The 14,312-nt window shown below is 45.2% G+C and overlaps 1 protein-coding gene across 1 annotated transcript in view; it reads right to left on the bottom strand.

Moving 5' to 3' along the window:
• cubn (cubilin (intrinsic factor-cobalamin receptor)) overlaps positions 1-14,312 on the bottom strand; it is a 447,009-nt gene that overhangs the window by 333,399 nt on the left and 99,298 nt on the right. Inside the window, exons 15-17 of the mRNA XM_085987872.1 lie at positions 8,168-8,354; positions 5,179-5,339; positions 3,538-3,719 (exon numbers count right to left, since the gene is read on the bottom strand). Coding sequence (XP_085843998.1) covers positions 3,538-3,719; positions 5,179-5,339; positions 8,168-8,354 — 530 coding nt within the window. The remainder of the gene's footprint in view (positions 1-3,537; positions 3,720-5,178; positions 5,340-8,167; positions 8,355-14,312) is intronic.

The raw sequence follows: 14,312 nt of genomic DNA, 5'->3' as shown, positions 1-14,312 counted from the left end.
TGTAGGTGGTTTCATTGCACAGTGAAGATAAGTAGGCTGGGATTATCCATCCAGAAATGGTATTCCAGTGGGTGGGGGGGGGACATCTGTCTGATCCTCCAACACTGTCAGAATCATGACCCATAGTTCAGGGTCTGGGTCCTTCGTCTATGCATGGTGGGCTTCCATCGAGATTCCCACCACCAAGAGGAACCCTGCCACTGCTCAGTCTTGGTGGTGCTACAGAGGTAGCCGGGCAGTTAAATTGCCAGTAATGCCCCAAATATGGGAAGATTGGTTGCCTTGTATAACTTGGCTGAGAACAAGGCCTACACAAGAAAATACACGGGGGCTGGAATTGAAAGAAAGAAAAGAAAGACTAGCATTTATATAGCGCCTTTCATGACCATCGGACGTCTCAAGGTGCTTTACAGTCAATGAAGTACTTTTGAAGTGGAGTCACTGTTGTAATGTGGGAAACGCGGCAGCCAATTTGCACACAGCAAGGTCCCACGAACAGCAATGTGATAATGACCAGATAATCTGTTTTTGTTATGTTGGTTGAGGGCTAACTATTGGCCAGGACCTCCTTCTTCTTCTTCTACCTATCAATGTGGGGAACTGTCTTCATAGTGTGGCACCAAGAAGCCCCAGTAAAACTGAAGTCAATGTGAATTGGGGGAAACTCTCCAGCAGCTGCAGTCGCAGACGGCACAAAGGAAGATGATTGTGGTTGTTGGAGACCAATCATCTGAGGCCCAGGACATCATTGCCAGAGTTTCTCTGGGCAGTGTCCTGGGCCCAGATAGCTTCAGCTGCTTCATTCAATTAATTTTTCTCCATCATAAGGTCAGAAGTGGTGCTGTTCACTGATGATTGCACAGTGTTCAGCCACATTCACAATTTCTCAGATAATGAAGCAGTCCATGCCCGCATTCAGCAAGACATGGGCCCAAAATTTGCGGTCGGAGGCTCCTGTGGGCGGTTTCCTCTGACTTGCAAAAAATCTACGAATTTACCTGGTGGTCCAGGAGTTTCATAGATTAGCACTCCTGGGCCTCTCCGGGTACCCGCGGGTAGAGGCCCAAGTATCCCAGCGGCGCAGGCGGTTCGCAAGCACCCCTGGGATCACGTGGGCTGGCTGAACCAATGAAAGAAGGGGATCCCCATTCATAGTTATGGGGATTCTGTACATACGGAACTCCCATAAGTATGAATGGGGATCACTTAAAAAATACACGAACACATGAAGTAAATTTTAAAAATTACATATTTAAAATTAATTAAAATACCATTTAATTAACTATTTTAAACAAAATTTAATTTTTTTAAATTTGATTTAAAGCGGCTAAAAATAAACTTACCTTATTGGACAGTCTTTTTAATGGATAAATGAGTGATAACATTTTATTTTTCTATTCTTTTATAACTCTTACATTGGTAAAAGCTGGCCTTATGCCTGCTTTTACCAGGCGTAAGAATTTCAAGGGCATTCTCTGGGCAGAAGTTGGGCAAATAGCGCAACTCTCCGCCCGCGGATACGCTTTTCCCAGGGATGCGGAGGATCTGTCAAGAATTCTTAACAGATCACAAGTTCCGGGTTTTCGCGCATGCGATTTGCATGCCTAAACCCGTAACTTGTGCGGCCCCTACAGGCGTGTGCGCACCTCGTATGCACCCATAGGGGTCGCAAAATACGGCCCATGGACTTGGGCTGATAAGTGGCAAGTAACATTCGTGCCACACAAGTGTTAGACAATGACCAAGACCAACAAGAGAGTGCCTAACCACCTTCCCTTGACATTCAATGTCATCACCGAGTCCCCCACCATCAACATCCTGGGGGCCACTACTGACCAGAAACTCAACTGGACCAGCCACTTAAATGCCGTGGCTATGAGCAGGTCAGAGGCTGGATATTCTGTGGCAAGTGGATCACCTCCTGACTCCTGAAAGCCTCTCCACCACTTACAAGGCGCAAGTTAAGAGTTTGATGGAATATTCTCCACTTGCCTGGATGGGTGCAGCTGCAACAACACTCAAGAAGCACACCACCATCCAGGACAAAGCAGTCTGCTTGATCAGCACGTCATCAATTAGCCTAAACATTCACCCCCTCCACCATCGGCATACCGTGACTGCAGTGTGTACTTTCTACAGGATGCACTGCGGCAACTCGCCAAGGCTTCTCGACAGCACTTCCTAAACCCGTGACCTCCACCATCTAGAAGGACAAGAGCAGTAGGTACATGGGAACACCACCACCTCCAAGTTCCCCTCTAAGTCACACCTCATCCTGACTTGGACACATCTTCATTGTCACTGGATCAAAATCCTTAAACTCCCTACCCAACAGCATTGTGGGAGTACCTTCATCACACGGCTGCAGTGATTCAAGAAGAAGACCCTCCACCACCTTCTATGGGGAATTAGGGATGATCGATAAATGCCGGATTTGCCAGCAACGCCTACATCCAGAGAATGAATTTTTAAAAATCCAGGTCATCAGAGAGCTAGTGTTATCATGCAACATTGGGCTGGCACTTAGTAACAGTCAGCTGTGGCCAGTAACTTTGATTCCATCTCCTTGCATAATTATTAGAATGGTGCCGTGGAGTGGCATGCACAGGTCCATCCTTCCAACCACCTTGAGCAGCACCCATCACCTCTACCTCAGCAGCCAGGTGCTGGGCTGCTCTGTCATTTGCCTGAAAAGTGTTGACTGTACGTTGTGTTTCCTTTGCCTTCAATTTTGCCTGTCAGTTATTAATCCCCTCACTTGGGAAAGAGTGTTAATGGGTTGAGGTATCTTTTGGGCCTTTGCAAAGACCGTCACAATTTTTGTCACCCTTTTCTGATACTCCCTTGCCACTTTAAATTTCATTTACGTGCAATTTTGCATTCCCACCACCAGCATGTTTTCCTCACAGGTTCAAATTTGCACCTGGAGTTACACGTAAATATGATAATGAGATGACCTCTGAAAATTGAATGCAAATAGTACACTTCCATTCATGTCTATGCAAAACCTATTTCTAACCATTCAGGCATAAATTGCACCCATAATCAGAAAATCAGATATCCTTTTCACTTAATATAGAATTGCATCCACCAGGAGGAAATGACTTATTCATTTGTGTTGTGCAATGGAAACCCTTTTCTTCCCCCATTAACTCTCTGGAATTCTGCAACATGACAGAATATGCAAAAGTAAATCACAATTAGATTGAGTAGTTAGCAGAAGCACTGCTTTGTGCTACCAAATAAGTCAATTTGAATAGCATTTTGAGACGCAAGAGGCACAAGGAAACCTGTTACACCATTATGGATGGGCGTGATACAATTTGACCCCAAAAATGTTTTAAACCCATAATAGAATTACAGTTACATTTCAAAATCTCCAATTTAAAATTCAGAAGGTGAGTTAACTTTAAATTCTACAAAAAACTATCAATGCTTCACATCTTCTGTCTAGCCTAGACTGGGTATTAAAATTCCTTGAATAGTTAAAACGTATCATAGCTTTTCAATATCAAACTTAAGTAAGAATATACATACAGCCAGGTAATCATAACTGCATCCAGTGCTGGAATCCAAGTGGAATTGTTCAAACTGCAGCCTAATTACACTGCCTGCACTAGTTTGAATCAGCCAGTAGCATTCTGCGTTGTGTGAATATGGCATTGGATAGTTGGGTGAGGTAAAACTACCTGTTGATGTTGTGAGGGTTGCACCACAACCTGAAGGAAATGGACAGATTTCATTCCATTGAGAAAAACAAGTAGTTCGTTTAATCCGTCATCCAAGGCCAAAGACATTAACAGTGATAGTACAATATGCCACTCTCTGCTACTAAACTAAAGGTTATGGGTTGGATTTTAAGGAGGAGAGCGGGCTGGGGGTGGGGGTGGCGAGGCCACTGAGGTGGTTTAACGACTTTAGCGGCAGGGCCTGATTTGCATGCCAAGCCTCGGTTTCCCGCTCGCAGCCAGCCAGATTGAGAGGCTGGCTGCCTGCGGGCGGGTAGGCCTGCGGCATTAGGCCGCACAGAGGGGGGGAGGGAGGGATTCCGTGGGCCGGCTGGAGAAGCACGGGGGAGACGGGGTCCGAGGACAATTTGGGGCAGGAAGCAGCCGCAGCAGCACGGGAAGATCACAGGCTGGGAGGAGCACAGGCGGCTGGGGGGTGGGGGATCTTCAGACGATCGCGGGCCGGGAGGAGCATGGGGAGGGGGAGGGGGAGGATCTTCAGATGATCACGGGCCGGGAAGGGGAGGGGGAGGGGGGAGTTCTCTGATCACGGGGGGATGGGTTAGGCAGGGACTCTGGATCCAGGGGGTAGGTATAAAGGCACTTACCTCCTGGATGTAGCAGTCCCTGACGAGCTGTAACTGCTGGGTTTCACGAATTGTGTAAAACACGTCCATATGCAGTTAAAAACGAAGTGGAGGTTAAAAGAGAGCCTTTCAGCCTCATTATAATATTTAAATTGATGCACCGCCCCCTGGGAGCGGGTTGGTCTCCCGCCTCCGTTAAAACTGGAAGTGGGCAGGTTGGAGGCGGGAATCCCATTTTTAACAATTTAGCTACTCCCACGCTCCAAACCCACCTGTTTTTTTTAGGTTAAAATTCCCCCTATGTCCCCTTAGTGTTTAGTTATTTTCTCCCCTCTTTAATTTCTCCCTCCCCATTTTATAAACCATTGCTTAACTAAGTAGCATGGGAGATGATTTGAATAGAAGTACATTGCACTGCTTGCAATTGGGGTCCTATGTATTTGCATTGTTATGCAGGCCCTGGACAAAATGGCAGCGGGTGGGATCTGTGCAGGAATGGGGCAGTAAGTGCAGAACTCTGATTTTAGGCCGGGCAGACTGAGTTAAAATCGGCCCTCTATTGTGTGCCCTGCACATGTACAAATCTGCATGTCGGTCTATTTATCAATGATAATGAGCTATTTCAGAAATTTGGGTGCAAATAGCAGATTTCCATTCATGTCAGTGTTAGATCAGTTTCTAACCATTCGCAATATCTATGCTTGAGTGTCAGGAGCCTATTTAAATGTGGCAGCCTGATTCTGTCCTTATTCATCATTTAAGTTGTAGGTATAAGGCTTATCCTTTTGCCCAATTTAAAGCAACATCGAGCAGTCTGAAATTAATTAATATTTGGTTATATTTGTTTGAAGTAAGGCTAGTACCTGTGGAAGTGCCATCCCAATGAGCCACAAATGCGCGGTATTGAAAAATATTATCTGACTTAAATTTAATCCATAGCCTATTGCTGTGGGACATGATGGGCGGTGGGGCTTGGGTGCCACAGTACTGACCGACCAAGGGAGATGTTTCATATCCTCCATTCCTGAAATAAACAAGCAGTCATTTGAGGTTAAGAAACCTTTGATCACAGTGATTACATACAAGGAACAACTAATTTGGATACTTGTAAAATCACAAAGATGAATGCCTTTTTATGTGGTACTCAATGTTCGTCTAACAAATGCACATGAAAGCCTAATATTCAACAATGTCTTTTATTCTCAGTGCAACATTATCTGCGGTGCATGCTGATAAAGAGCATAAACATTTTAAGTTTTCAACAGTGGATTTTTAGGCCAAATATTCTTGTAGTAACGCAAACATATCCTGTATTGTAGCTTTTAGGCATGTCATGTCTGATTTTGAAGATTTGGGATTATTTTTGTCTAGAGTAATAATGGTGGAGAGAGATAGCTTTGGGGAGAGAAGCAATAGTGTTTGTGAGGAAAGTGATGGCTGTCCTGGCACTGAAGGAGCACATGAAAACAGAACTGGCTATGAAGGATATTCTTGGAGACATTTTCCGCTATTATAATGCCTAAAAACCGGGCATAATAGTGGCAAGAAATGAAGAGATAGCGTGCACTGAGGCCTATTACCAGATCCCTGCCCCTGCTAACGCGGTGGTAAATTTTCCACCCCCCTAGCAGAGATGTTGGCCTATAGAAGGCTGTGGGAGGTCAGACCCAGGGAGGCCAGCCATTTTCCTCATGTTCCGCCTCAATTACAGCCGTGACCAGGGACCATCGGAAGAGGGGTGGTGGTAGTACATGGTGGATCTGTGGCAAAAAGCCCACTAATGCCAATGTCGGGAGGGAGAGGGTACTGGTAGTGGACACCTTTCCCTCTCTTCAGGACCATACCTTTTTCTGGTTTATTAAAAAAAATTTATGGCACTTTTGCCACCTTTAATCCATCTTCTCGATCTGCCAGGCACTGCAGTGGCCAACTCTTCCTCACTCGGAGTGGTGGGTTCCCTCTATGTTATGGAGATCCTGCAGGGAGCCCACCCTGCACGAAGTATTAGGCCCTGACCTTAGAAAATGGGTTGGGATCATGGCGAAATGCGGGGCATGGGCAGAAGTCCCGTCCAAACCACTTCTAGTGGAGAATCTGCCCCGAAGAAAATCCAGCTCCATGTGTCAGAAAATACTACTCTCTTCCCTTTGAAAACTAACTTTCTTTTCCTGTTTTATCTACGTCCCGGCAAATCTTTTAGTTATGGTCATAATAAAATCATATCAACGTGATATACAATATGTCTTATTATGGAAGCCAGACAAATTAAGTGATTTATAATAAAGGACAAACATAGCTGGGGTGCCAGCATATGGTAGGAGCTCAAAACATTAAATCAAAATGGATTGCAGTTCCAGTTTTAAAATAAAATGCATTCCAATGGGAGACTGCTGCTTTGTCACCATCTCAGACTATTATTTTCTGGCACGCTTCTACTTCTCCTAACTCTGTCGTTACCATGGAGTTGATTTTAACACTATGATGGAAACCGGATGAATGTGTGATTAAAAACGAGAAGGCTATTTGTAGGCTGATGGGGTTAGATGAAGTAGGGTGGGAGGATGCTCGTATGGAGCATAAACACCGGCATAGATCAGTTGGGCCGAATGGCCAGTTTCTGTGCTGCAAATTCTATGTAATACTTACACGCTTGAAACTCAACCCTTTCGCGCCAGTTCCCATTTTAACCTACAGGATTCTCCACGCAAATGAGGCACCCATGTAAAGCAGGCAAGGGCGTCATGAATTTATGCAAATCAGGGTCCCATTACATCAAAAGGATCCCGATTACATTTTAACTTGGGTATGAGCGGGGAAGCCGCCTGAAAAGGTGGTGGAAGCAGATTCTATGTTGCTAGGATTCTCTAATTCTGTGTTTTTCCTGCCAGGCCGAAGCAGGTCAGAAGCTGGTTTACAAACAGACAAAGTCCTCCAAGATAAGTCTAAAACTTTCCTCTGTGGGGCTAGGAGGAGCAGGAGTGCTCATCTGGGCCCCACAAGGAACATTGTGGCCTCCCCTACCCTGGACACCGCCCCCACTCCACCACACCCTGCCACGTCCTTCTTCAGAGACCCTCCTGAAACCCCTTCCATGCGACTTGCCTGCATACCGGCGAGCCTTCCCTAGTGCCGAACGGGCAAACTTCCTCTCCTGCCGCCGGCCAGCTGCGATTTACTGCCAGTTTCAGGCGGGCAACTAACGAGTGGCATATGGATGAGGCCCAAGAATGTACATACTCCGAGCCTCAAACTTAGGCCAGCCAGTGCATTTCGCACTTGCCCCACCTCCGCCTACCCGAAGCCTGCTCGGGGTTAAAATCGAAATTTTCTATTTTCAAAATTGTAGCCTGCAGTTGCTTCGTCTGTTTAGTATTTCATTGAGGGGGTGGGGGTGAGGGGTGGAGGGCGATAGTTGATCCCGGAGGGGTTTGAGCATGGACCAGCATGGGCCCACAGTAGTAATTTTGTGGAGCCAGGTGATGCACTCCTGCTCCTCCTGACCCCTCAAAAAGAAAAGAAAAGAAAGTGTTTTTTTGATCAACCAAGGACCACTGTTTAGGTGAGAAATGGGCAGCCGGCAGTTGAAAATCGCCCTATTAGTCTGTGCAGAAGCTGGTAGCTGATGCAGTTGTAATCATTACTAATCTATTTAGAAACTGTAGTTCCAAGGTTTGTAATCATTGTTAGTCTGTTTAATACACCCCAAATATTGTTAGAGAGACTGAACTCCCACAACACACTGCATACTCTAGTGATTAATACATTGAAAACCAATAGATCCTTTGAAGAGTTTATAAAAACTGGAATATCAAAATAAATAGACACAGGGACTACAGAAATAAGAACACTTACCTAATTTCAACATAGCCAGAAGTACAGGTTTGATATCCTTCTAATTTAAAGTAAGTAAAGTTGAGCATAATTTGTTTGTTGTTTTCCACGGTAATGGTGTAGATGCACTCTTGGTTATTAGAGTAGCCATTTGGATAGTTTGGAGAGGTAAATGTGCCAGTCGCTTCAAAGAATTCTTCTCTGCATACTGTAAGTGAAACAAAGAATGATTCCTATACTGTAATGTAAGTTAGTATGTTACTGCACTGCAATACAAGGTAGTTAATCTAATCACTACCTATGGGAGTGGAAACATAGCTAACATTGTACTCTGTAAAATTATGGATAGCCCATTCAGGTATTAAATTACTGTAATGTTCTCCGAGTGATATATATTCAGAATAATGTCACAAATTCAGAGGTTGAGACAATGGAAGTGTTGATTGCAGCGTGGAAATGCCATGCGACAGAACTCCACACGTGAAGTGGACTCCACCATATTCTTAGGCATGGTGCTGAAAGTCTTTGGCAGGCCTTCCAATAACTCATGCACTTGTTGGTGTGCCTCAAGCTTTTTTCATATCCTGGCTGGGCCCCAGAGTTGCTCATTTTTGAGCTGCTCAGCAGAGCTCGGAGAGGACATCGTCCTTGGGTGAATCATCTCCTGGGCTGTCCCTGCCACCAGTATCTGCTACTTCTTACTTTTGCTGTGTGTTTCACCAGGTACAGGCCTGACTAACTTGCTAGCTAACCCACCCAGGGTTCCAATCTCTGCTCTGGTGCTTGGGAGAGATGGAGCGCATGATGGTGCTTCCTCAGGAGGGCTGTCCTTCTCCGAGGTACCCCCTACATCAGTTTCCTGAATAGGTTCTTGCTACTGGAAAGGACCTAGAGGAAAGAGGAAAGGGACAAGTGTTAGGGTGAGAATGAGAGGCTGGACAGTAGTACATGGTAGGCTTGACCATGCTGTTTGAGGTCGGCTGAGGGTGAGATATTTTGTGGTATATGAAGGGGTACAAGTGATGAGCAGCCACCCTACTCAGTGATGCTGGCAGTCTCTCCATCATCAATGCTGCTTCCTCTTGCTGTCCCGCTGATCTCTAGTGCCTCCTGCTCCACCTGGGTGAGGACCATGATGTTGGGTGCTCCTCCACCTGACATTTCTTTCCCTGGTGTTGTGCACTGTCTTCTCCTGTGGAGGGAGAAGGAGTGTAAACTGAGGAAGGAGTCAAGAGGAGGTGCAGGTTCTGCAATTGACAGCAGGTGAGAAGAGTGGAAGCAGTGAAGGCAGCAAGCAGCAGGTCAATGTGTGCTGGGAGTGAGAATGAGAGTTGGTATAGTGTGCCCTTGTGATTGATGGTAATTGTTCTTAGTGCTGGAGGAGAGGGACTGTGACGAGGTGCAAGGTAAGAGCAAGAGAAGGGGAAAGGAGAAACTGTACTCACCTTTGCTGATTTTGTGAGGCCAATGAACCTATTCCTGCACTGGAACCGTAAAATCACCTGCAACAGCTTCTCTTCCTGCTCCCGCATCATTACCTCTGGTGTCCCCCAAGGATCTACGCTTGGCCCCCTCCTATTTCTCATCTTCATGCTGCCCCTTGGCGACATCATCCGAAAACACAGCGTCAGTTTCCACGTGTACGCTGATGACACCCAGTTCTACCTCACCACCTCTTCTCTTGACCCCTCCATGGTCTCTAAATTCTGACATCCAGTTCTGGATGAGCAAAAATGTTCTCCAATTAAATATTGGGAAGACCGAAGTCTTTGCCTTCGGTCCCCATCACAAACTCCATTCCCTAACCACCGACTCCATCCCTCTCCCTAGCATCTGTCTGAGGCTGAACCACACTGTTCGCAACCTTGGTGTCATATTTGACCCTGAAATGAGCTTCCGACCACATATTCACGGCATAACTAAGACCGCCTATTTCCATCTCTGTGATATTGCCCGTCTCCGCCCCTGCCTCAGTTCATCTGCTGCTGAAACCCTCATCCATGTCTTTGTTACCTCTAGGCTTGACTATTCCAACGCGCTCCTGACTGGCCTCCCACATTCTACCCTACGTAAACTTGAGGTCATCTAAAACTCGGCTGCCCATGTCCTAACTCACACCAAGTCCCATTCACCCATCAACCCTGTGCTCCATTGGCTCCCGGTTAAGCAACGCCTTGATTTTAAAATTGTCATCCTTGTTTTCAAATCCCTCCATGGTCTCGCCCCTCCCTATCTCTGTAATCTCCTTCAGCCCTACAACCCTCTGAGATATCTGTGCTCCTCTAATTCTGCCTTCTTGAGCATCCTTCATTATAATCACTCAACCATTAGTGGCTGTGCCTTCAGCTACCAAGGCCCTAAGCTTTGGAATTCCCTCCCTAAACCTTTCCGCCTCTCTGTCCTCCTTTAAGACGATCCTTAAAACCTACCTCTTTGACCAAGCTTTTGGTCATCTGCCCTAATTTCTAATGTGGCTCGGTGTCAAATTTTTGTTTTATAACACTCCTGTGAAGCGCCTTGGGACATTTTATTACAGTAAAGGCACTATATAAATACAAGTAGTTGTTGTTGTATCCAGGTCCATAGGGTGATGCTACTTCAGCTCACTTTATCTGCCACCTCTATCCAGGCTTTCTTTGCTAGGCTGTTGGGCATCGTCTTCCCACTTTGTGGGAAAAGCATTTTCCTCCTAGCCCTGATCTCTGCAAACAAAACCTCCAGGGAGGTGTCTGAAAAGTCTGTCAGCAGCCATCTCAATGTGCAGAAGAAATGGAATCCAAATGAAAACACTGTTTGAATTCGGTGAATGCAGCCTACGTGTAAGAGGTGCATTCACCCTTTAAATATGCTACCTCCGTACGGCCGCCAGAAATTGCGTAACAAAAGTTGGGCGGGTGGCATGCGGCCAGCGCAACCGGCCGGCTGGCCTGCTAATCATAATAAGGCCCGAAGTTAAAAGCAGCCGGGCCTCATGCCGATAATGTTGTTGGGGAGTGCCGCTCACCTCAGCACCCCACCCCCCCCACGCACCAATCCCACTCTATGTTAAAATCGTTCCCATTATTTCACCAGGGATATCAGCTGCCAATCCTAACCCCACTGACTGAGAGGCCAGGAGTGGGAACACTGACATTTGGGGTCTCCACCTTTGCCCCGCCTTCTCGTATGCCACTAGGTACAAGCAGCATAAGGTACAGGTGGGGATTCTGCATCTCATCTAAGCGGGAATTTCCACATAAAGCTGGTACCTGGCTATGTTAAACCCAGCCTAAATTTTGGCCCTTCTGGAGACTCACGCTGAAGTTACACTGAACTAAACTGGAAGGGCTGTGCATTTTTCAAAGCCTCTTTCATGGACCAATGAGGATATTTGTTCACCACATCATTAGTAAAGATCGATATTTTGGAGCATTATTTTATAGTAGAATTTTGTATGCAATCAGGATTTCCTCTTCAATTTATATTTGACTTTAAAAGTTAAATCAAGGAATTATGGCCTACTCCTGCTCCTATCTTCTATGTAATATTAAGTTTTTAAAAACTGCTTTTTTAGGCCATTCAGATTGCTTTAACAGTTGTACTAAAGCAAGGATTTCTGCTGCACTGGAGCAAGTTCATCACAGCTCAGTTTTTACTCCTACATAAGAACATAAGAAATAGGAGCAGGAGTAGGCCAATCGGCCCCTCGAGCCTGCTCCGCCATTCAATAAGATCATGGCTGATCTGATCCTAACCGCCAATCCACTATCACAGAACCATCTCCTGAATCTAACAGAATTAACACGAAATAGGAGCAGGATCAGGCTACACGGCCCCTGGGCCTGCTCCGCTACCCACAGGGCCATGACCGATCCGAACCTAGACTCATGTCCAAATTCCTGCCCGCTCCCCGTAACCTTTAATTCCCTTTACTTCTAGGAAACTGTCTATTTCTGTTTTAAATTTATGTAATGATGTAGCTTCTACAGCTTTTTGGGGCAGCATATTCCATGGACCTACCACTCTCTGAGTGAAGTAGTTCCTCCTCATCTCAGTTTTGAAAGAGCAGCCCCTTATTCTAAGACTATGCCCCCTAGTTCTAGTTTCACCCATCATCGGGAACATCTTCCCCGCATCCACCCGATCCGACCCCTTCACAATCTTATATGTTTCAATAAGATCGCCTCTCATTCTTCTGAACTCCAATGAGTAGAGTCCCAATCTACTCAACCTCTCCTCATATGTCCATCCCCTCATCCCCAGGATTAACCGAGTGAACCTTCTTTGTACTGACTCGAGAGCAAGTATGTCCTTTCTTAAGTATGGACACCAAAACTGTACGCAGTATTCCAGGTGCGGCCTCACCAATACCTTGTACAACTGAAGCAATACCTCCCTATTTTTATATTCTATCCCCCTAGCAATGAAAGCCAACATTCCATTGGCCTTCTTAATCACTTGCTGCACCTGCATACTAACCTTTTGAGTTTCGTGCACCAGGACCCCCAGATCCCTTTGTACTTCAGTACTTTCCAGTTTCTTGCCATTAAGATAATAACTTGCTCTACGATTTTTCCTGCCAAAGTGCATAACCTCACACTTTCCAGTATTGTATTCCATCTGCCAAATCTCTGCCCACTTACTTAGCCTGTCGATGTCCCCTTGCAGGTTTTTTATGTCCTCCTCACTCACTACTTTCCCTCCCATCTTAGTATCATCTGCAAACTTTGATATGTTACACTCGGTCCCCTCCTCCAAATCGTTAATATAGATTGTAAAGAGTTGGGGACCCAGCACTGACCCCTGCAGAACACCACTAGTTACTGATTGCCAGTCTGAGAATGAACCATTTATCCCAACTCTCTGCCTTCTGTTAGATAGCCAATCCTCTATCCATGCCAGAATATTACCCCCAATCCCGTGATTTTTTATCTTAAGCAATAATCTTTTGTGTGGCACCTTGTCAAATGCCTTTTGGAAGTCTAAATACACTACGTCCACTGGTTCCCCTTTATCCACCCTATACGTTACTTCCTCAAAGAACTCCAGCAAATTTGTCAAACATGACTTCCCCTTCATAAAACCATGCTGACTTTGTCCTATTAAATTATGATTATCCAAATGTCCTGTTACTGTCTCCTTAATAATGGACTCCAAAATTTTACCTACCACAGATGTTAGGGTAACCGGTCTATAGTTTCCAGCCTTCTGTCTACTGCCCTTTTTAAATAAGGGTGTTACATTAGCAGTTTTCCAGTCTGCCGGGACCTTTGCCGAGTCCAGGGAGTTTTGGAAAATTATTACCAATGCATCCACAATCCCTACCGCCACTTCCCTCAAGACCCTAGGATGTAAGCCATCAGGTCCAGGTGATTTATCCGCCTTGAGTCCCATTATTTTACCGAGTACCACTTCGTTAGTGATTTTGATCGTGTTTAGCTCCTCACCCCCTTCAGCCCCCTGTTTGTCCAGTGTTGGGATATTCTTAGTGTCTTCTACTGTAAAGACTGATGTAAAATATTCATTCAGTGTTTTTGCCATCTCCATATTTCCCACCATTAATTTCCCGGTCTCATCCTCTAAGGGACCAACATTTACTTTAGCCACCCTTTTTCTTTTTATATAACTATAAAACTCTTACTATCTGTTTTTATATTTTTTGCTAATTTACTTTCATAATCTATCTTCCCTTTCTTAATCAATCTTTTTGTTATTTTTTGCTGTCTTTTAAAGTTTTCCCAATCCTCTATCCTCCCACTAGATTTGGCTACCTTATATGCCCTTGTTTTTAGTCGAATACTATCCTTAATTTCTTTACTTAGCCACGGATGGCTGTCTTTTCTTTTACACCCTTTTCTTCTCAGTGGAATATATATTTTTTGGAAGTTGTAAAATAACTCCTTGAATGTACACCACTGATCATGTATCGTCTTACCCTTTAATCTATTTTCCCAATCCACTCCACTCAATTCCGCTCTCATACCTTCATAGTCTCCTTTATTCAAGCTTAGCACGCTTGTTTGAGATCCAACCTTCTCACCCTCTAATTGAATATGGAATTCAACCATGTTATGGTCACTCATTCCAAGGGGATCCTTTACTAGGACATTTTTAATTAATCCCGTCTTGTTACACAGGACCAGATCTAAGGTTGCTTGCCCCCTGGTCGGTTCAATTACATACTGCT

This window comes from Somniosus microcephalus, chromosome 5 (assembly GCF_052327205.1).
Source record: "Somniosus microcephalus isolate GS21.2 chromosome 5, FLI_Smic_1.0, whole genome shotgun sequence".
Lineage (NCBI taxonomy): Eukaryota > Metazoa > Chordata > Chondrichthyes > Squaliformes > Somniosidae > Somniosus > Somniosus microcephalus.
The sequence above is the reverse complement of the archived record's forward strand: the minus strand, read 5'-3'. Positions and strand labels throughout refer to the sequence as shown.